General features: G+C 41.1%; 1 protein-coding gene across 13 annotated transcripts in view; it reads right to left on the reverse strand.

The window, feature by feature from the left end:
- RIMBP2 (RIMS binding protein 2) overlaps positions 1–21,422 on the reverse strand; it is a 438,584-nt gene that overhangs the window by 74,673 nt on the left and 342,489 nt on the right. For 8 of the 13 annotated variants that reach the window (XM_029619910.1, XM_029619911.1, XM_029619908.1 and 5 more), the window contains 2 exons: positions 15,717–15,834; positions 4,963–5,147 (listed from right to left, as the gene is read on the reverse strand). In XM_029619910.1, the coding sequence (XP_029475770.1) occupies positions 4,963–5,147; positions 15,717–15,834 (303 nt within the window). Of the gene's footprint in view, positions 1–4,962; positions 5,148–6,605; positions 6,759–15,716; positions 15,835–19,936; positions 20,678–21,422 lie in introns of all 13 variants that reach the window. The other 5 variants (XM_029619902.1, XM_029619905.1, XM_029619903.1 and 2 more) reach the window with 2 other exon arrangements.

The raw sequence follows: 21,422 nt of genomic DNA on the forward strand, positions 1-21,422 counted from the left end.
TCAGACCGGACCGAAGTGTGGGTACACATCAAACAATGACCACATGGACCATGCCCCCTAGCGGACCCAAAGTCAGTATCGGAGCAAGTAAAAGATGCATGAACCAATTGGTCCCGCAGATTTCTTGCCCGCCTAAAAGTAAAGCGCATTGAGCCATGAAGTAGATTAGAAAGTGCAAGAGCTTGCCAGTGCCTCCGGATTAACAGTCGTACCTTATGACTAATAGTTGAAAAAGGTAATATACAGTTGTGACTTACATCATCTTGGTGAGAAGAGGGCAAAAATAACCACTCTCGTTGAGAGTATAAAGCTCGTTTAAAAGCCTTCTTTACCACTCTCAACGGGTACCCCCTCTCCAAAAAGCGATTTGTCATATCATGTGATTGTTGTAAAAAATCTGCCCGTGAGGAACAGAGACGCCGGAGCCGCAAAAATTGGCCTATAGGAATATTGTCTCTTAAAGGACGGGGATGAAAACTAGTGTATGACAAAAGGGTATTCCGATCTGTGTCTTTCCTGAATAAAGAAGTATTGAACTTACCCTCCTTGACTGATATTAAGATATCCAAAAAAGATATTTGGACCGGGTCAATAGAAGAATTGAATTGGATGTTAGTATTCACTGAATTTAACCAGTCTAGAAAAAGATAAAATTGTACTTCCGTCCCCCCCATATAATAAATACATCGTCAATGAATCTTAGCCACAAATGAATATGGGTGTTCCATTCTGAAGGGTAAATCCAAATGGACTCAAAGTGGTCCATTTATTCAGTTAATGTATTCTTCGTCCTGATTGGCTAGGCAGTCTCGCGATGTCATGGAGGTTTGGCGCCAAATTCTGCTCTTTAAAAGCGTTTTCCACTGGGGGCGCTTTGCGCTCCCGGATTGGTTTGAAAGGTATGTACTGTCTTAATGCATGTTATAAGCCATGTAGCCTCTATATTTCTAGCGATCCACCAGTTGTTACTCTTTTTGTTGTAGATTGATATTTATATCTGTGGCCCCTCCCGATGCAGCGACAAAGCGAAACACGGACCCGTGTCGGGGGACCAATCTAAATCATATTTGCAAGTTTATGTGGAGTTGCCGATTACATTGAATGAAAGACTTTCTATTAAAGACTATTTATATTTGAAGGTGGATTGCCTAAGTGTGTTCTTGCACCGGTTTTTGCTGGTAATTGAAGTCTCCCATTATTACCGCACTACCAATTTGGTTAGCTTCCCTAATTTCTCTTAGCATTTCACTGTCAGTCTCACCATCTTGACCAGGTAGACAATAGTATACTCCTATCACTATAGTCTTCCCCGACACACAAGGGATTTCTACCCATAAAGATTCAATTGTGCATTTCTGCTAAGGTATATGACAGACTGGAGGAGTTATGCCGTAGAAGAAAGGATAAATTGGAATATGATAATGAAATTAAAGTACTTCAGGTATAAAAAAAAACTTTTTCAGAGAAAAAAATGCTCTAGAACAAGAAGTCACCATATCAAGTTCTAGTGAGGCAAACCCAGGAACATCATCAGAAAATATTTTTTCAGGGAAAGATCAAGATAGCTAGCAGCAAATATCAGGATAGCTAAGTAATTATCAGACAGGTCTATCATTATGCCATGGATAATTACATATGTATATTTTTACTGTAAATTGCTTAGAAATTCGGATTATGTGGCATATATAAAAAAAAAAATAGAGATAGCTACTAAGGACAGATGCTGAGCTTGAGTGCTCCTGAGATCCAAATTCCCTTCTAGAAAGTTTACCTGTTTGTTTCTCTTTTTTTTCTCTTTCACCATTGTGAAGAAGAAAGGGAAAATTAAAAACCAACTGGGAAAAGTTGCTTCAGTGGTTCAGGGGCCAATGGACATTCATGTTCAGATGAGGTAGTGCTGTCTGGAGGTGGGATACAATGAGCTTTACCTAAAACTGGATACAACGCTCAACTCTGGCAGCAGGACCTCTCAGGTTTCCAATTTTGGAGAAATCCAAAACATGGGTGGCAACAAATAGTCCGACTCAGGGAGAAGAGAGAGAAGTTGAGGGAACACCGGGTCTATCGGGGTTCTAGCAGCTTTGGAAGTTGGAGGAGAGGATAATTGCAATGTGGAATAAAGTCAACAGGAGCATATATGGCATCGACTGTAGAGAAGTAGGATGGTGTAGAGAAGTAGGATGGTGATTTAGGTTGGAGAAGGCCAGCAATGCTAGTGGTAGTTTCTCTCCGAGTGGGTTGAGTTGCATACCCAGTTGAAATCTCTCCATAGCCCAAGTTTGTGACTCTGGAAGCTGTATCGGTGATTATTCTCCATGCTGGCGACACTTAGGACCAGATGTTCATTCTTTTTCTCATTATGTATCTTTACTCAAGAGTGGTAGCCAAGCTAATTGAACAGGAAGGGGAGATTGAATTTAAAAGACAGGCTGCTGCTAAGAAATCTCAGGTTTCCATTTTGTAGGTATATGGGGTGGCTCATATTAAGTTTGATAACAAGCTGGAGTGCTTGGAAAATTATATCACATCTAGAAATCTGCAGCTATTGAATTTTCAAAAGAAACCAGGGCTGATATCTCACAGCCAACTGTTAAGTATTTGAGTGAAGTCTTAAAGATACCACCTGAGATTGTAATTTCCATTTCTAAAATGTACTATGTACCTTGTAAAGAGGTGGGATGAGAAAAGAGGAATGGACTCTTTATAACTTGCTCTAGCTACTCGAACTAAGTAGAGTACAAAAATACACATTAAAACTCGTAAACATCTGGATTAACAAACAAAACACAAATAAATCATCTCCCAGTGATGGATCAAAAGCAGTTGCACCGCCACCTCCTCTAATGGCTCCAGCACATTCCCTTGCCTATAATTCCATCGCAAACATAGGCAGGCTCATATTTATTAGATCAATCACCAATTGGCTAACTTACAGCCATTAATTCAGTCACTTAATTAGTCAGAGCCAATGCTTGCATAAACAGCAACATTTTTACATGCTTTCTAAATCTATGAATCTGAGTTTCCAACCTTAATTATTCCATAAGGGAATCCACTGCAAATACCCTTGCTCTCATCTTGAATAACGATAATGATTGTACTGATGGTATGTCCAGAAAATTACTCCAAGAGATTTTAACATACAAGGTTAGTATAGACCACTGGAGGCTATTGAGTTCTTCAGTTCACAGTGTGATAAGCACTTGGTTCTTAAATTTCAGGAAAAAAAAGATACTGCTTTCGTGGGAGAAAGTTGATTACTTCCAGATGTGGCAAGGGCTACACAGCAAAGAGGGTGATAGGAATCACCTTTTTCTTAAAATTTCCCTGAACGTTTATCGTGCATCTGCAGGGTAATAAATTTGTTTTTTCACTTTGTGCATTTGGGAATATTTTAGTAGATGAAATGGGTGTTAAATTATTGGCTCCTGTTACATAAGAACATAAGAAATTGCCATGCTGGGTCAGACCAAGGGTCCATCAAGCCCAGCATCCTGTTTCCAACAGAGGCCAAAACCAGGCCACAAGAACCTGGCAATTACCCAAACACTAAGAAGAACCCATGCTACTGATGCAATTAATAGCAGTGGCTATTCCCTAAGTATAATTGATTAATAGCCATTAATGGACTTCTCCTCCAAGAACTTATCCAAACCTTTTTTGAACCCAGCTACACTAACTGCACTAACCACCTCCTCTGGCAACACATTCCAGAGCTTTATTGTGCGTTGAGTGAAAAAGAATTTTCTCCGATTAGTCTTAAATGTGTTACTTGCTAACTTCATGGAATGCCCCCTAGTCCTTCTATTATTCGAAAGTGTAAATAACCGAGTCACATCTACTCGGTGGTGTGCTCATGGAATGTAAGGGTCTGAGATATGGGGCAATGTGGCTTGGTCATCAAAGTAACATGTATGGTGGGATCCTCATGGGATGAAAGCGTCTGTAGATACGTGACAATGTGGCTTGGTCATCAACGTAACACATATGGTGGGGTGCTCATGGGATGTAAGGTTCTGTAGATATGGGGCAATGTGGCTTGGTCATCATAGGTGTATGTATTTGATGAATTATTCTTTCTTTTTCTTTCTTTTTTTCCCCCCTTTTTTCTCTCTTGGTTCCCCTTTTAATTTTCATTTTTTAATTTATATTTTTTTCTTTATTTTTTTGTCTAGTTTATATAGATATGTTCTTCCTTTGTTTTTAGTATACATTTATCAATAATGTTTGATACACAATAGTTTATAGAATATATTTTTATATATAATTCTTTTCCCACTCATTGAGTTTTTATCTATCAAGTTGTTTATATGTAAGCACGGTTTCCTTCCTGTATTTTATCTGTTTATTGTTTGTCATTTTGATATTTGTACACACACATGCACATTCATTTTTATGATGATTTTACATACACATATATAAACGTTATATATGTATGTTTAAAAATTAACATCTTTTATGTTTGTACAATAGTATACTTGTTTTTATCATATTTATTAATTATGATTTATTATTATTTATACAATATTGTTATATTTCACTTTATTTGTTGTTTCATATATATATGTATGTGTGTCTTATTTGTTTGCAATAGCCCCTGAGGCAGCTCGTTGAGCAAAACCCGGCCAGAGTCGGGCAAGATTTAATAAAGTCCTATTTTACTGATTCAACTCCTCGTGTTTGTTGCCATCAGCCATCTTGGATCGGCTACCGGTTTGTTTTCTTGGACTATCATTACGTGATTAAATCTTGATTGAATGGATTTTTTTTCTGATACAACAATCCCCTTCATGCAGGGACTCTGCTTTACTGCCAAGTTGGGGGTCTCTGTTTGTTAGAATACAGGAACCATGGCCCATATCTGATTTTAAAAAGATGAAAAAGAACCAGAATGTTTTCAAATGTGCTGGGACCTTCAAACATTATAAAATGTTAATGTTATTTAAAATGTTAAGATCTTACTTTAATGATTTGTCCCTCCTTAAATGGCAACTCCTCTTCTGCAGCATCAGGATTTGGAGACATAGTTAGTGGATCATAGTCAAAGAGGGCCACAAATATTCGGACTGAATTATCTTCATTACACACATCAGTCTCCGATTCTTCATACACATCTGGAGAGAGACGGTCTCTGTTACAGTATTCATCTATAAGATAAGATGATTAGATACAAATTCAGCAACATTGCTCATCAGACCATTGATTCTCACATCTCTCCCCGTAGAAGTTCAAGTTTCATCTATTTTCCATGATTACCAAGCTTGACCTCTGCTATGCCCCACCCTTTTCCGCACAGTCATGTTTGGAAGCCAGCTACCCCTTGCCGGTGCTGGGGCTGGGGCTACAAGGGTTCCTCCAACGTCCACCCTTACTGCTGTTGGTAGGCCAGTAGGGGCTGCCAGTGATATGCAAGCAGCCATCCTTCCCTCCCTAGGCATGAGAGCAGCACCTCTGATGGGCACACAGGAGAAATGAGAACCCAGATTCACTGCATCTCAAAGTGGTCAGTTTCTTTAAATTTGCATTTAATGTAATCTTATAAAGTTCTATCCAGTCAAGAAACAGCTTCTCCAATTACTATAGCAACATTCACAAGCGTAATGTGATCTTAGAACAGCTAAAAAATAAAATCATTTGAAATATTTTTACATCTGCTATCTTAAAATAGGCATGCTGGTGAATCGTGTCCTTTTGTTAATTAAGCAATTATATTCATTGCCATTAAAACCGAGACATATAGTAAGCAGTTTGTGCACGTTTCACTTTCAGAGCAGATACCAATTCTAAAGTTGATTTGGTCTAATTTCTTGCCTTTCTGATATTGCTGTAAGTGGAACTTTTTTTTTCGATTCTGTGCCTAACCTAAACAGAGATATTTGGCAAAAAGCAAACCAAAGCTTCCAATCCTTGTGTAAGGAACTGTTAAATTATGCACATCTCAACTTTTATGTACAACTCCCACCCCATCTATGCTGATGAATCAACAAACCTTGGTATGTGGCACCTGGGTATGGAAGCTTTTTATTGCTTCATATATGTGAGCTGGAAAATACTTTTTATTGCACCGTAGCCTTTCTTTTCTATAATCTTCCTATCCTAAGTAAACAAGCTTACCAGGATTGAAGGATCCAATTTATCGGTGCTGGGCATTTGCAATTTATGTTACCTACACTGCCAGGCTTGGAGACTCTGGGATTCCAGCTAGCAAATCTATTACAAGATCTTCCAGCTAGATATCAAACTCCAGTGAGTAATCTGCTCTCTGAATGAATAGTGAAATTGGTTGATGGGTGCACACGGTCTCTGTGCTAAATGTTTCTTAGTGCTCAGTAGCAATGGGAGGAGGAGGTGGCATAACGGAGGTTCATGCAATGTCATGCATTTTGACTTGTTCTGTTATGAGAATTGTATGATAGCTATTGGAAGGAGTGAATGAATATCATGCTTTTCTACCTAGCAACCAGATCAGCTGGGGCAACTTACCTGTAGCATAACAGAATAGCTGACTGTCAGTTCTCCTCACATTCTGCATTACATGCACTGTTGTCTTATTAACACCTAGTTCTAAAATGTCTGTCATAAAGCATGAAGAAGTTTCGGCATACCGTATCTATGATCAGAGGCCCTGGTACGCTGTAGAGACCATTTCCTGTGTCCACCAGTGCTGCGATAATAAGCTTCTTCTTTTACAGGTGAAATATTTCCCTCACTACCTGACCGAGACCGACCACCTTCACTGTTACTGTCCATTGTAATTTCTATGGAGAAAAAGGGAATGATCTATTAAGCATACCTTAGATTCTTGTGCAGGAGAGGACCGCTGAGATGGTTCAATCTCGTTTAGTGGGTCTTTCCTTTACCCTTTTTAAAACTTAAGTATCCCCCACACAAGGATATGCAGGGTAAAGGGCCTTTCTCCAGAATTCTACACCACTATGGCAAATTTTGCTTTGAAGATCTAGCCTAGCTGGTATACTAAATCAGCTGACTAAAGGGGATGTTTCTTGCTAGGATTCAGACAATTGTGTGTACCACTAACCTGGCAGCAGTTACAGTGCACAACTTGCCTGCTGAAATCATTTTTCATTACAGCATACTGCTTGCATCAAGTCAAGATACATACACAGCATCCTTGGCAAAATTCAACTAGAAATATTGTGAAAAGACAGTATTTACAGATTTTTTTTTAGGTGCACTGATTTTGCTAACTCTCCTTTTTGACTTCTTTTGGGAGGTAATGGTCATTGACTGTCATTATACATTATCAAGGTTTTGCTCAGGCTTCATGATGTCACATGATGATGTAACTTCCAGTATAATCCTCAGTAGCAGGAACAATTGCTTTTACCAAATATGCTATAAAAGCAACAGAGCTCATTCTGCACTGACCTGATGAAGGGAGCATTGTACCTTAAAGCTAGTCACAAATGTCTTGTTAGTTCAATAAAAAGGTGTTGCCTAGAGCTTCCTTGTTTGATCTGTATTTCTATGTATCCAGGTGGAGTAACACAGCACCCATACTACTTGCACAGTTTTGAAATAAAGCATCTTTTGGTCCAAGGATTTAATTTCCTGCAATTTTGGGAAGGGAGAGGGGATATCAGCAAAAAAAAAAACAAAAAAACCAAAACCCTCCATGCACAAACCTGTTCAACAGCACGGTAACACTTCCTGATTGTTTAGTATTTTGGGACAAAAGTCCACAGCACTTTTTTTTTTTGGTAAAAGTTTTTGCTTACAGCTTTTTCTGTGTCTATATTTTTGTGATTTTACACTGAGATATGAGAATACGTTAGAAGTTTGAATTAAATATCCATTGCCTGTGTTGCTAATCTACCATTTTTTTTCCCCCCGTTACAAATGTTCCACACCCAAGTGCAGTGGAAGGATTTTGTGAGCAAAGCTCACACTCCGTAGAAGATGGAGAAAAAGAGAGCCAGCCTGGCAAAGCGGTCTGAATCCCCTAAGCCAGAACCCCTGTATTTCTGAAAGCCAAGCTACTAGGCCTTAGTTTTCCCTGAAATTCAAGCTTAGGAAAGTGAAATATAATAATTAAAACTTCATTTAGGGGCAAGTTACAAATGGCCTGTAGAGTGGCAAACGCTGGGGATACTATTAACGCACATCCTTATGGAAATTTTCAGAGAAAGGTGCATGTGCAAGGAGCACTCCTATTCCTTGCATCTGCTATTTTGTAATGGACAGCCAAGGGTAAAGTAGTGGCTACTTCTAAAAATGTCATATACATTGTTTTACTCCCCTAACCTAAAACCCAGGAACATCTGTCTTTAACCCAGCTAAAAGTACATATATTGTGGAAAGCAAAGCCTATGCCCAGTTTTAGCTGAGCAGAGGCAAATTTTAGACAGGGCAATCTGAGCATGTTAATTCATTTTAATCTGGTCTCATTGCTTTGAGAATTATCCTCCCCATGGCAGCATAGTTTGTTGACCATAAGTAATTAATAAGCTATTCTTTACTTTTTTTTCAATCTGTCTGAACAATGTAACTGTCTTTAAGCATCGGGAGCAGTGAGGAAATATTTTGTAAAAATGACTAATACTAGTAATCACTATAGCTTTGAAATTTATACTGGATCAAATTTCCCCAAATTCTTTAATACTTCTGGAGGGGGAAACTCAATGTGCACCAATCCAAGCCAATGTCTGGCAAGGACATGCACATTTGTCATGACCTGAAAAATGTATTTGGCAGTATAGGTACACGGTTAGCACTCTTCTCTCACAGTCATGCCAACATTGGCTTAGGCCAGCCCTTGTATGTATTTTTTTTTTTTTTTTTACTTCTGCTTAAACTACTATGTCCAAATAAGAGTGCTGCCACTCTCACTGCAACTCCTGTTAATCTCTGCGGGAACCATTTTGACGCTTTTTATAAAAACAATTTCAACACTGGGAAAATACACAGGAACTAACTCTCGTAAGCTAACATGTAATGGCCACAAAAAATTAAGACACTGTCCTTATTTTTAAACTGGCTAAAATGCTTTCAAAGGATCAGTGCCACTTTTCCCTGCCAGCCCCAACATTTTAAAAAAGGCTGTATCTTTGTCACCGCCTATCCTCACATGTAACACACGTTATAAATGTCTGCAAATCCTGTTTCACGGCTATGCCTGTTTACTACAACAAGCATCCACTGGATTATAAACGTGTTGTTACACGATGATGCTACATTAGCAAGCAGAACTGATTTATAACGACTGTGTATAGCACTACTACGTGCAATCAAGTCTCAAGCACACAAGCTGTTCTATATCTAAATAACTCTCATGCCCCGGCACATGCATCATGTCTACTTAGAGGTCATCATTCAACTGCTTTGCTCAATGAAGTCCAACACAAATATAAGTCATATAGAAACAGCCAGCATACTATAATATATATATATAGGGGTAGATTTTCAAAGGCGCGTAACCCCCGAAAACCTACCCCAACCCCCCCCCCCCCCCCCCCCGCGCGCGCACCGATCCTATCTTGCACAGGCTGCCGGCGTGCGCAAAGCCCTGGGACGTGCGTAAGTCCCGGGGCTTTCCTTGGGGGGCGTGTCATGGCTGGCACGTCATTGGGGGCGTGGCCACGGCCTGCGGACCAGCTCCTGGACTGGACCATGGCGCACTGGCGGCCGGCCCTGTGCGCACAAGTTACACCTGCCTCGGGCAACTGTAACTTGTGCAACAAAGGTGGTGGGGGGGGGGGGGTGGAGGGAACAGAGAGGCTGTGTGGCTCGGCACGAGCAAGCTACCGATTTTGGGCAGGCTTGCATGCGCCGACCCCGGATTTTAACGGCTACGTGCGGCTGGTGCGTGAACAAAAGTACGAGCGCGCGTAGTTTTATAAAATCTGTCCCATAAGCAGCCTCTTGTGGGTAGGCTCCAGAATAGGTGAGCAGGGCGGCAGTTGTGTGTGATGTTTGTCTTATATTGGATGAATCGGATCAGGTAGCACTGACACGTGTGGATAGCTACGTTGTGTGAAGCAGATGAGCGTCCCTTTCCCCGTCCCCCTTCTTCCCGTATGAGGCTGCTCTGTATAATCCATTCTGAACTGTCACGTCATCCTCTCCTAAGACAGACGGCGGACACTAATGTCAGACGAATAACAAGCAGGCAAAGGAGGGCCTTGTTTCCTTTAAGATGAATTTTAAAAGCTGGGGCACAAATGAAAACTTCCAAAAAAGGGGTGGGGAGTGAGTGGGCGTTCCTGGATTTTAACTTGGAAATTTGTACGTAAATATTTGCACAGGCGTGCACCAGGGTCCCCTGCTGCGTAACTTTACTTCTGCTATGGATGATAAGTAAGTAATAAAAACATTCTAGGTAGATCAGCAGGGTTTTAAAGGTCAAGGCTAACAGGAGAGAAGAGAGGGAACGAACTGGGAAAACTGGTAATGGCATTGGCGCGCGTCTATTAAACTCCCCCCCCCCCCCCCCCCCCCCACTTACGGAATAGAAGCATCATTTGTGCACACAGGTGCAAGTCCGCTTACAATTGTACGCACATGCGCATATACGCACATCTGTTCTAAAATGGGCGCGGGCCCTTGAACGCACGTGCGCTCACGCCCCTGTTTAAAAATTGCTGTCCTTGCATTTACATTTCATTTTTTTATTTTTTTGCACACATGAGTTCTCTCCCAACTGCATTCTCTTTAACTTCATTCTAACAGTGGCAGTGGTATTTTTCCCCCCAACCAGGAGTTATTTCTATGTTCCTTTTATTTGTCCTTTCTCCTCACTAAATTCTATTGATTAGCCCAGCCTATGTATACCTAAGTGAGTTATGGTAATGACTTAAATATGCACTATTTTTTTTTATGGGGGCGGAGTGGGGCCAGTATAACCCTTAGTTGAAACTCATATCACAGCATAAGCAGGCTAAGTGTATTTTCCTCCTCCCAATTCCAGAAATTAGTGACAGCAGGAGAATGACAAGATGAAATGATAAAACTCATGCATATTTTAATGCAACTGATAATGTATTCCACAAGACCAAGTGTGAACAGCCTAAAACCCAAGAAAGATGGGTGGCCTATTGATCCTTTTTATTTTTTTTTTAAAGTTATTCACCTAAAGCTGGTGAATAACTTTGTACCAGAAACTGTTTCAAGTCCAGAATTTGACTGAATTCAGCCATAAATGGATAAGAACTAATGGAAAGGGTATTTCATCTGGCGAGTTCCAGACATGTCCTTTTCTCTTTTTTGGTTTTTTTTTTACTAGTAGACTTTGCAACAAGTTTTAAAAGGAAAGCATGCATATACTCGCAAATTTGTACACCTGTCATTTGTGTCAGTAAGAACATGCCCTACTGGGTCAGACCAAGGGTCCATCAAGCCCAGCATCCTGTTTCCAACAGTGGCCAATCCAGGCCATAAGAACCTGCCAAGTTCCCAAAAACTAAGTCTATTCCATGTTACCATTGCTAATGGCAGTGGCTATTTTCTAAGTCAACTTAATTAATAGCAGGTAATGGACTTCTCCTCCAAGAACTTATCCAATCCTTTTTTAAACACAGCTATACTAACTGCACTAACCACATCCTCTGGCAACAAATTCCAGAGTTTAATTGTGCGTTGAGTGAAAAAGAACTTTCTCCGATTAGCTTTAAATAACAGGTGCAGAATTTAAAACACAATCTACTTGTGTTATTTTCTGATTCTGTCCTAAACCCACCACCAGGAATACCTCCCTTAAATGCACCTAAACTCCATGCATGTTGTGCATTGATGTGTCTACTGTCAGCCATCTTGCAAGAGGGCAATTTTCCAATAGCCATGTCCCTTGCTTGGAAAATGGTCTTCCCTATTTCTAGTATCTTTGAATGAAACAGTTCATTTGTGTCAGCTTCTTATATTCTAATATCTACTTGCTCAGATAAGTTACGAGGAGACCGCTTCTATAAGGCATATTACAAGCATGCGTTAACATGGCTCCAAATAAACTGGGACTATCTAGGGCAAATTAGCTATTCAAGAGTTTTATGGTCAATATTAACAAGGCATGGATTGTTTTCTTTTTATTTGTCCCTTTTCCCCAGTTTATATACACAGCAGCATCACCACCACCTCCCAAACCCCTGGACCTTATCCCCAGGTTACTTAAGTATCCCTGCCTGTCAGGAGCAAAGACTCTACCAAGACTTGACCTTGGTGCTAATCCTTTGGCCAGGCATCTTCTCTCCCACCCCAGAATCGTGCCCAATCCTGTCGGACAGGAAGCATGAACACGAGACTCCTGCCCTGCAGTGCTGGCCCAGTAAGGGGTCCTTTTCATTTAAGAACATCCGTTTATCTCAGCTGAGTTAGACTGAGAATGTACAGATGCACGCGTTACTGTCAGGTTTTCAACCTCTGGAGCAATAGCTTTACCCGAGATTCCTGAAAAGTCCAAGGATGGCTGCTCTGCTAGAAAAAGAAGAAACTAAAGCAAAATTTGTGCTACCCTTTTTCCTGTAACTTCTTCCATCTTCTCTTTCTCCAAAAGCATTTTTAGCGATTTTAATTTTTTGTGTTGTGCTTTATATAAAAAGATAAGATACAGAGGCACACCAACAGACTTCATACAGACTTGGGTGTGTGCCACAAGGTACACCAGCTGGAACCCCGCTGCTTGTTTATTTACAAGTCTTAAAGAAAGAGATTCAGGAGATCCCATCTAGGGCTGGGCACGGAAAAGCCTTATTGCCTTTTCATTTTTTTATATATGTTGTACCTTTCATTTGATGTTTACTTCAGCTCTTCCTTTAATAAACATCCCCTGCTAAGACAACCCAGCGGTAAAAACTTAAAAAAAAACAAAACAAAAAAACTAACTCCCATCCCATGGGTCTTCCCCCATCCTCCCCAGAGTCCTCTTACTCTATCCGTGGGGGTCTCCAAGTCAAATGGGGCAGGAGCAAATCTTACTAGCTCCTGCCCCATCGGGTCCCGTCTTCAAACTGATAGACTCTCTCACTATGAAGCAGGCTGCAAAATGAATCCTAACATTAACACGGGGCAAAATGTTCACCTTCCACATTAGTCAAACAGCTACTATTACAGCACAGTTAGATGCGATCTGGGGTAACTGGAAGCCAAAATGTTTGACCTTTTTCAACAGACTCTCTATGACTATTCCAGGTTAAGTCTCAAGGCAGATTACAATTAAAATTGTAAGCAATAAGATCAAAGAGATGAGGTAGATATTCAAAATCCATTTAGATGTATAACAAAGTTAACAATTTATCCATCTAAATTGCTAGTTTAGATTTATTCATCCTCTTATCTGGCTAAAATCTAGCTGGATAAATAAGAGGCGTTCCAGGGGACATAACTAGGAGGAGCTACTTTTTCCAGCTAAGTAGGGATATTCAAACTTATCTGGCTAACTTCAAACTTATCTGGGTATATTCAATAGCATGATCGCACCACTGACTAACTTACTTAGCGCCAGATTCATTAAGGCCTTTCTCCCATTTTGTGTCTCTGGGAAAACCCTTAGGGAATCAGGTACTTAGCCAGCTATATCTGAATATGGACCTCATAGTAGATAATGAAGGATCCATTTGCTGAATTAGAAAGCAGAATATAAAGGGGGGTACAAGAGTACAGATGCACGTATGATAAGGCAAGCATTTAAAGGTGAATTTTAAAAGCCTAACGAGCGCCAAAACCGGGAGATACACAAATATGTCATGCTGGCACACACGGAGCGGATTTTAAAAGCCACCTGAGTATGCGAGTATCTCCCACTGCGTGCAAAAATTGTCCAAAAAAAGGGGCAGGGCATGGGCATTCCTGGGTTTCACCTTGAAATCAGCTCGTAAATACTTACGTGCATTGGGGATCCCCTGCCTGCGTAACTTTACTTCTTCTATGAACGCTGTGCAAGTTATAAAATAAAGACATATAGTCAGATTGGTGGGGGTTTTAAAGGTCCGAGAGGCTATAAAACTAAGGGGGTTTCAAAGTCCTATTCCTTACCTGGGAAAAAAACAAAACTGGTAATGGCGTCGGCACGTGGGTCTTTTAAAATCCCTCCGCTTACGCAGCAGAACACACAGGTGCGTCCACTTAAAATTGCGCACACATTTGCGTGCATATACACGCGTATGTTATAAAATGGCCGTTTGACTGGCTGCGGGCCAATACACGTGCGCCCGCGCGCCTGTGTACAAAGGTAGTAGGAAGAAAACAAGTAGGAGTGGCACCGTGATGGCCAGGGTTATGGGCTCATTATGAGGACGTTTTGACAAGCCAGCCCCCTTAGTTTCCTTGTGTTTTTCTTTGGGTTTTCCTTTTCTGTTTTCTATTTATTTCATTCCAAATAAACAAAAAAGCCATCAAAAATAGCCTTATTGATACTAATCATGGACAGGTACAGAACCTCTGGGTCAATCTTATTATAATTTCCATATCTAGCAGCTATTTATACAAAGGCACAAGCCAGAAAGTCCCATTCTCCTTCCCACTTTGCACATGTATCAGCGGTGGGATTACTTGTCAGGGGTTGTATTTTTTGTAAATGCAGAATATAATTTCTGTGATGCAGTACTAAACACTCGAAATGGAAGGCTTGCCTAATCCCACTGAACACTAAAACAATAAACAGCATATCCAGGCAGCAGATTCAGCGTGATACTCCCTGCACTAATGTCGCTGAATATATGTATCAAAAACAATGAAATAACAGAGGGGGGAAAAAAACCCCCCAAGTAAAGCATCCCTAACAAGAATGCTAGGAATAAACACCATGTTACCTGATAGTACCAATATACTTCTAGTCAAAACACTTTTTTTCACGTTATAACACCCTCTTTCAACTTGGTGGAAATGTTCAGTAGCAAATCAACGTGCTCATTTTTGCCATCAGTTTCTAAGCAAAATCAGTAAATGCAAGCACCATCAAGTGCATCTATGTTTGTGTGTGCACTCTCTCTCAAGTGGAGGAGGATTATTTCTCTCATACTCGCTTTCACGCATGCACTAGGCCTGATTTAGTGAGACTTCTTCCATTCTGTGACTGAGGGGGGGGGGGGGGGGAAGCTTCGTAAATCAGGCCTTTTCTGTCTACTTTTTTTTTTATTATTATTATTATTTTTGGCTTGAGTACAGTAAGGTTTGCCAGTATCTCCCCCATCTTTTAGACTCTACACGTGAAGATGATGAGATAAAAGGAAAAGGACTGGCCCAAACTGACTTTTCAGCAGCATCGGCTTGCATAAGTCCAAAAGAAACAGAAGCACAATGGAAGAGCATGGAAGATGAGGAGGTGAATGGAGCCATGGCGATGCTTGTGTGATAAGTCAGTGGCTCCCACGGCTGTTCTTGTGACCCTGCAGCCAGCTGGGCTTACAGGACATCCACCATGAGCATATGCATGCTTTGCAAACCCAGCACATATAAATTTATCGCTTGCATATCTGTTATTGACATCCTGAAACCCTGACTGGCTGAGGGGTCAATAGGACAGGTCTGGGAACCAATGCGTAAAGCTATGGATTTGAGATTTCCTGTTCTACTCTGTCTATTGTGAACATTTAGGCTTAGTACTCATCAAGACCCTAATCTATTCAGCAATTATATTCCAACGTCTATAGCAATACTGCGTGCTTTTTTTGTTTCACCTAATGTATTTATTTATTTTTATTTTAAAGGCAAGAGTCGCCGGATCTGTGGTTGCAAATAACAGAAATGCATCAATCTGGTCAACTAACCAATGGAAGGGACCGTGATTGGCCTGGGCCTTTGCGGTACTAGAGTGCCGTGAGATACCCTTCTCGCTGGGTGATCCACCCTTTCTGTCCGTCCAGTAGATGCTGGATTACCTAAAAGCTGAAGAGAAACAGATCAAGAGTTACGACGACTGTGCATTCAAATAATAAAAAAAACCCCCAAAAAACCCCACAATGCTAAAATCCATTAAAAATCTGAAGCACAAGCTCTAAAGGAAACCAAACTTAGCTTTTAACTGAAAGGTTAGCTGAAAGGGATGGTGGATTACCATGAGCCCTGTTTTTCTTTATAACTACCAAGCCTGCAAAAAGAAGCTGCTCTCTGCTTCTACCAGGCCATGGGTCACTAAAAGAAACTCTATCCACGTAATGAAACGTAAGGGAATGCTAAAGGCATGCTTTTATTGCTCAAACTCAGATACCTACAATATATGAATAAAACAGTTTCATCCTTGCAAATTTATTTCCAGTGAAGATTAGTGTCTCCCTCCTAATGCCTTCTGGTGCCTGTACTCAAACTTTCATGTGGAAAAGGAAGAGGAGAAGAAGGTAGGGAGACAGAAAGCCAGGACTATAATCAGACCGGCAAGCATGCAGTTTCAGGTCCTGTCGAACAGCTGCCTGCTTGTAGAGGACGGAGTCAGGAAACTCAGAAATCCACATCCCACGGCTGCCACAATCAATGCTATATAATCCCACTGCTGCCACAATCCATGCTATATCCTTCAGCAAGTCATGCAAGCTCCTGCTCTGTTTTCCTTCTCGCTTCTTGCCTTCTGCTACCTGCACCCCCATCCCCTCCTAATTCCAACCCCTCGTGCCAGTAATGTGCTTTAGGCTTGCTTTCTTGCTTCCAGCCCTGGGGTGGCTGCACACTGTCATGCCAGCCGTGTCGCATTGGAATAACTGCCAGAACAATCAGTGACAATCCCTGTAAGGGCTGAACACTCCCTAGCCAAAGCTGTTAGCAATGTGATCTCCACCTCGGAGGCTTTATTACTGAGCTAAAGGGGCAGCTTCCCTAGCTGCTTTAGTAGGAAATCCCGGTCTATTTCCCCCCTCCCACTCTGTTTTCTCAACTCTAGTAATACATTTCTCAACTTGACAATACTTTGCTTAAAGTAAAAATTCAATCTGAATGTAAAAATGTATCAAAATTTGCAAGAATATTCATTTAAACCTGTACCGTTTTCAGTTCTTAGAAATCTGTTTGGAATTTGTCTGTCTGTCCTTCAGGTTCATAAGTCTCTAGCAGTGGGCTCAACCATTTTATGTAAGCAAACTAATGGGAAGCTTCATCTGTCGACTGAAATTTCAGATTGCACAAGCTGGACGAAATGATCCGGTTTTGTTGATACCACAGTGCCAGCACTCGTTGTGCCTGAGACTAATATTAAGCTGGTATTAAGGAGAGAGATCTTAAATTGTTTGCAGTTCTCTTATCTGGTATATTTGTATCTTACCATCAACTTTCACAATACAGCTATCTTCACTGAGCAGTCTGGATTCGTGCGTGTTTTCAATAATTAGAGCAGATTTTTCTTGTTTTGTTTTATTATTTTAAAGGGGGGTGATGTACGAGGGTTTGCCCCCATCTCTGCGACCCTTGCCTTCACCCGCACACCCTGCCGCCTCCTCCGAGGGACACCCCCCCCCCCCCTTGTCGCCGTTAGTTAGAAGCAGATGGCCTGCCCTGCTGCCCTCGGTCTCACTATGCCACCTCCATGGCAATGCCCAGAGACCTTGCTTGCTTTTAAAATGAGAAAACAAACAGAACCCCTGTAAAAGAAAAACTGTGATATTTGACTTTGGGAGAAAGATGTCATAGCTTTTCATTTTTTTTTTTTTATCATGTCTCATGTAGGGGAAAGTAATACTTTGCTGAATGTTAAAATTAAATTTGAATGTAAAAATGTTTTGAAATTTGGAAGAATATTCAAATATCTAAAAGTCATCATAATACAATTACATATTTTAAAGAAATTACAACAATTTTTGGAAGCCAGTTTCATGTGTAATTTTGTGAGGTTTTAACTTTTATTTTACGCTAACATAATGTTAACTGAAAGCCGGTTGCATTACCTTAAACAATTGGAAGCAGGGTTGCTTTTCTAAATCAAATTCAGAGCACCTTGGACACTGCACCATGAGACTTTTCCCAATTCCATTCCCCACTGAAACCCACCCCAGCCATAAAGGTTTCTGTTCCAAAGGCCCTCGATTCTGTGAAAGTCCCGGGCTATGCTCAGGTGAGTCGGTTTCTGGAGATAGTCAACTGAAAGCAGGGTTTGCTTGGGGTTTTTGTCATAATATAACATGCATTTTGGCCGGATTCTACTTTTTTTTTTTTTCTTACTCTGTTCATGATGGGGGGCGGGGGTTGTACTTCTTGGGTTTGATAGATCTGAAAATACATTCGCTTTCTCAAAACCTAATTCCCTTGTACTTCCTCCTGGTAAAACTTCAGAAATGTAGACCCTGTTGGCTCTCAGAAAGAAAGCTGAGCCCCCCCCCCCCCCGATGTGGCCATTTCCCAAGGGGAACGGGCACCGCAGATATTGCTGTCCAGTTACAGTAGGGTCACAATGGAAGAAGGAGGAGGAGGAGGATATCCACTTTCAAAAGATCCCACCGCCTCTGTTTCCCATTCAAATTCTAAAGTGCACTTGATTTCTGGCCCAAAAGAGATTTCTAAGTCATTTAAACCCACACGGCCCCCAGCAAACTTTATTCAGCTGCCCTGTCCTGATCACTTCAGCAATAGTGCCCACTGCCCCAAGGGACGTCCTGAGCTGCCATGGCAAGGGCAGCTAATTAACACAATGGCAGTCTGTGTTAAGCATTTTTCCATAGTCACAGATGAAACTATGGGGGAATTTTGTGCCAGCAGGTCTGCAAGCCCCTGTGGAGTTGGAAATTCAGGCCCAGATCTTACACTGGGGATACAAAGAATATGCAAATGAGATTCCCATGTGCATGCAAACTTTTAGGCCACATGAATAGGGGGTCACGGGAGAAGCCAGCGCATGTACTTTTAGCTGTGTTCACGGGGGAGGGAGGGAGTTTTTGCACAGCTAAATACATGTTTACCCATATAAGACATTTAATTATTGCTCCCCCTCTCTCCCCCAGTAAGGGAAAAACCCATTAATATATCAGCCCATTGCCTGCTAAGAAATGCACAATCGCTTTAGAAAATGGAGATAAAAACTGAAAACAAATTTTTTTTTTTACTCACTGCACTGAGAAGGTTCCAGAAAGTTTTACCTGTCAGTTCATGATTGCTACATCTGACTACTGATTGGCCAGTATTAACCTTACATTTTCTGACTGGCTTATTCGGCTTCTAATAACTATCTGATGAGCCAGTTATATCTTGCTATTATAGCCTCTGTCACTGGCCAAGTCACCCAGGTGACAAATGCTTGAGTCACGTCCTTAGTGCATTACTCAGGCCGACTGGAAACCAGTTCAAGGCTTCTTATTTTGCTTGTCCAATTAATCCATTTTTTTTTTTTTAATTAAGTGGCCAAGTTAGCAGCAACATCTCTCCTCATATAAACCCTCAGCAGACTTCAAAATGTGTTGTTCAGACCTAATTTTTAGTGTAGTACATCACAAATCACCAATTGATCTGGACGTTTGATGATGTTTGCCCTAGATCGGAGAAGACTAAACTGACCATGGAAATCTATACTTGACCCCATAATATTCTGTGAGAAAATAAACATTTCCAGGTAGTATGACCTTAATAGAAGGACTTCAGAGTACTGTGTCTTAACTTTTTTTAACCTACTAAACAGCTTGATAAAAAAATACTACTACTCAAATGCACACTCCAAAGAGAAATACATTTTTAGGCAATTAATTGTTCAGCTAACCCTTAATTAAAATTTAGATTCAGTTGTCCTTTAATGAAAGCAGCTGCTGTTGTAGATTTTGATTTTTTTTTTTTTTAGTTTTTCTGTGGGAAACTCATTGTTACAACTAAAAGCAAATTAAACTGAGTTCAGCATGGTATGAAGCCTGTGAAGCAAAAAACGCAGATTAAGAAATCAAAAGGCAAGGAAAAGGAAAAAAAAAAAAGGTCTAAAGATAGTCAGCAGAGAGATCCGAAAGATGGGCAGCCAAAAAGAAAAAGAAAGCAAGAAAACCGATTGATTTGACAAGCAGATGGTAGAAGGAAGTTTTATTTCACACACCAGAGATTCTTCTGTGTCTCTGTGGGTTGACTTTGGAAGTGGGACAGATGCCCTATAGTCATTGACTTTTAAGTCTGTCTTCCAGCCAGCCTGAATTTCCTCGTTATGTAAATGATCTTTCCTATGACATTTTTGGGCCTCTTGCTTCTCCTGTCTGAGGCTGGCATGGTTTCTATTGTCTACGGGGCCAATGGACAAATCACCAAAGTCTTCTTCCACACTACTTTGCCTGGTTAAGGTTCGCCTACGGCTCAGCAGTTGCTTGGAGCTTTTCTTGCAGGAGCAGTTGCTGGACTCCGGGCAGCAGTTCTGCACTGGCTTTGCCGAAACCAGGTGAGCAGCGTTTCTGAAATTGAATCGGGACTCTTCTTCTTCGCTCCCACAGTCTAAGCCGCTGTCTGGACTTCTTGTAAGATTCCGGCTTTGCTTGCTTCCTCTCTCTTCGCATGAAAAGTCCTCCACACTTGGAGCTGTCCCTCCTGACCTGTGCTTTGCAAGGTCCCAAGGGCACTGGTGTCGGCCATCTTGGCTGTTGGTCCTGGGGACTCTAGCGTCTCTAGTTACCGTGCCTCTCCTCTTATAACACATGCCTAAACCCCCCTTTTGCAAGAGCTCGGCGTGGTCAGCCTCTTCCTCTGCTACTTCCGGAATACTGAAAAGTTTTGTACTGTGATGCTGCTGTTGGGAAAATTCAAGCTGTTCCATAAGGGCTGCTTCTGTGGTTTTACTCTTACAGCACTCCTTACGAGCATGTGATGTTAATAACAGGCAGGGTTACAAAGAGCGTGTGATAAAAGAAAAATGGGGGGAGGGGAGGAAAGAAAAATAAAGACAGAATTAGTTCTAGAGGCAATGGCAAACTTAAGGCATGCAGTTTATTCCGTGAGGGGAAGATGTCATGCTCAGAATGGCAATCTGTGAAAATAAAGACATGATTAGGAGGTTGACAACGCGAGAGGTTCAGTACAAACAGAGAGCGCTTGATTTATTGATGCTCTAAGTAAGAGTAGATCCATGCAGTCAAAACAAAGAAAGAAATACGGCATTCACATACAGCCATGGTGAGAGCAGGGTTACCATTTGGGACCTGCAGTCATTTTCAGATCACTGCTTGCTAAACTTATGTGCTTGGATTTTTGTTCTACAGTGGACTACGGCTCGGATTCTCTTAGCACAGTTCCCCGTGTAATGACTTTACCGTCAGCTAAGAAAACAACTGAATAGCAATTGCAAAATATACCATAAGCTGTCCTGCCTTAACCAAATCTGGCAATATAACAATGAATATCTCATTGGACATCTACAGCTGTATCGCTCTGTTGGTATTGATTATTCATAATCAAGCTATATGTCCATACACATACATGTAAACCTTTGGGTAAATAACTTATGGTGTCCAAAAAAAATGACTACTTAGCCCAAACCCCCACATCTATCATATGTATAGTAGAAACACCGTACATTTCCTCAGATTGGTTATCTATGT

This window comes from Rhinatrema bivittatum, chromosome 11, assembly GCF_901001135.1.
Source record: "Rhinatrema bivittatum chromosome 11, aRhiBiv1.1, whole genome shotgun sequence".
NCBI lineage: Eukaryota > Metazoa > Chordata > Amphibia > Gymnophiona > Rhinatrematidae > Rhinatrema > Rhinatrema bivittatum.